Below are 551 nucleotides of genomic sequence, written 5' to 3'. Positions count from 1 at the left end.
GGCACCCAGGGAACAGTCCAGGCCGGGCAGGTCATGAGGGGAAGGCCCACGGTTCGTTTTGGGAGCCATTTCCCAGCTCAGCCCGGCCAGGACAGAGCCCTTCCAACATTCCCAACCCATCCCATGGCACTGCCTGGCCGCTGGAAGGGCCCGGCACGGGAATGTGGGGATGGAAATCCCCCCCTGAGCACTCACTCCAACGCTTCCTGCCTCTCCTTGCGCTTCTCCTCCTTCACCCTCAGCTTCTCTGCTTTCTCCTTCTCCTCTTTTTCTTTCTTTTCCCTCCTTTCCTTCTCCTTCAGCTCTTTCTCCTCCTCTTTCCTCTTCTTTGCCTCCTCCTTGGCTCGTTCTTTCGCAGCTTTTGCCTCTTCCTTCAGCCTCCCCTTCTCCTCCCTCTCTGCCTGGAGCTTCTGGAGCTTGTCTGCTCTCTCCTGATCCTGGGGGGAAAAAAAAAAATCAGGATATTCAGGGAATTGTGGGTTTTTGGGCACAGAAACCTTCAAAAAAACCTTAATTAAAGGATCAAAACCTTCATTAAAATCAGCATTTCA

The 551-nt window shown here is 53.4% G+C and overlaps 1 protein-coding gene across 1 annotated transcript in view; it reads right to left on the bottom strand.

The window, feature by feature from the left end:
- Positions 1-551, bottom strand: part of CHAF1A (chromatin assembly factor 1 subunit A) — a gene marked incomplete at its 5' end in the record, with an annotated part of 28349 nt that overhangs the window by 21413 nt on the left and 6385 nt on the right. The window contains one exon of the mRNA XM_017833616.1: positions 196-437. Within this exon, the coding sequence (XP_017689105.1) occupies positions 196-437 (242 nt within the window). The remainder of the gene's footprint in view (positions 1-195; positions 438-551) is intronic.

The sequence above is a fragment of the Lepidothrix coronata genome, unplaced genomic scaffold, assembly GCF_001604755.1.
Source record: "Lepidothrix coronata isolate B3197 unplaced genomic scaffold, Lepidothrix_coronata-1.0 Scaffold219, whole genome shotgun sequence".
In the NCBI taxonomy this organism is placed as follows: domain Eukaryota; kingdom Metazoa; phylum Chordata; class Aves; order Passeriformes; family Pipridae; genus Lepidothrix; species Lepidothrix coronata.
Note: the sequence above shows the minus strand (reverse complement) of the source record. Positions and strands in the feature narration are given on the sequence as shown.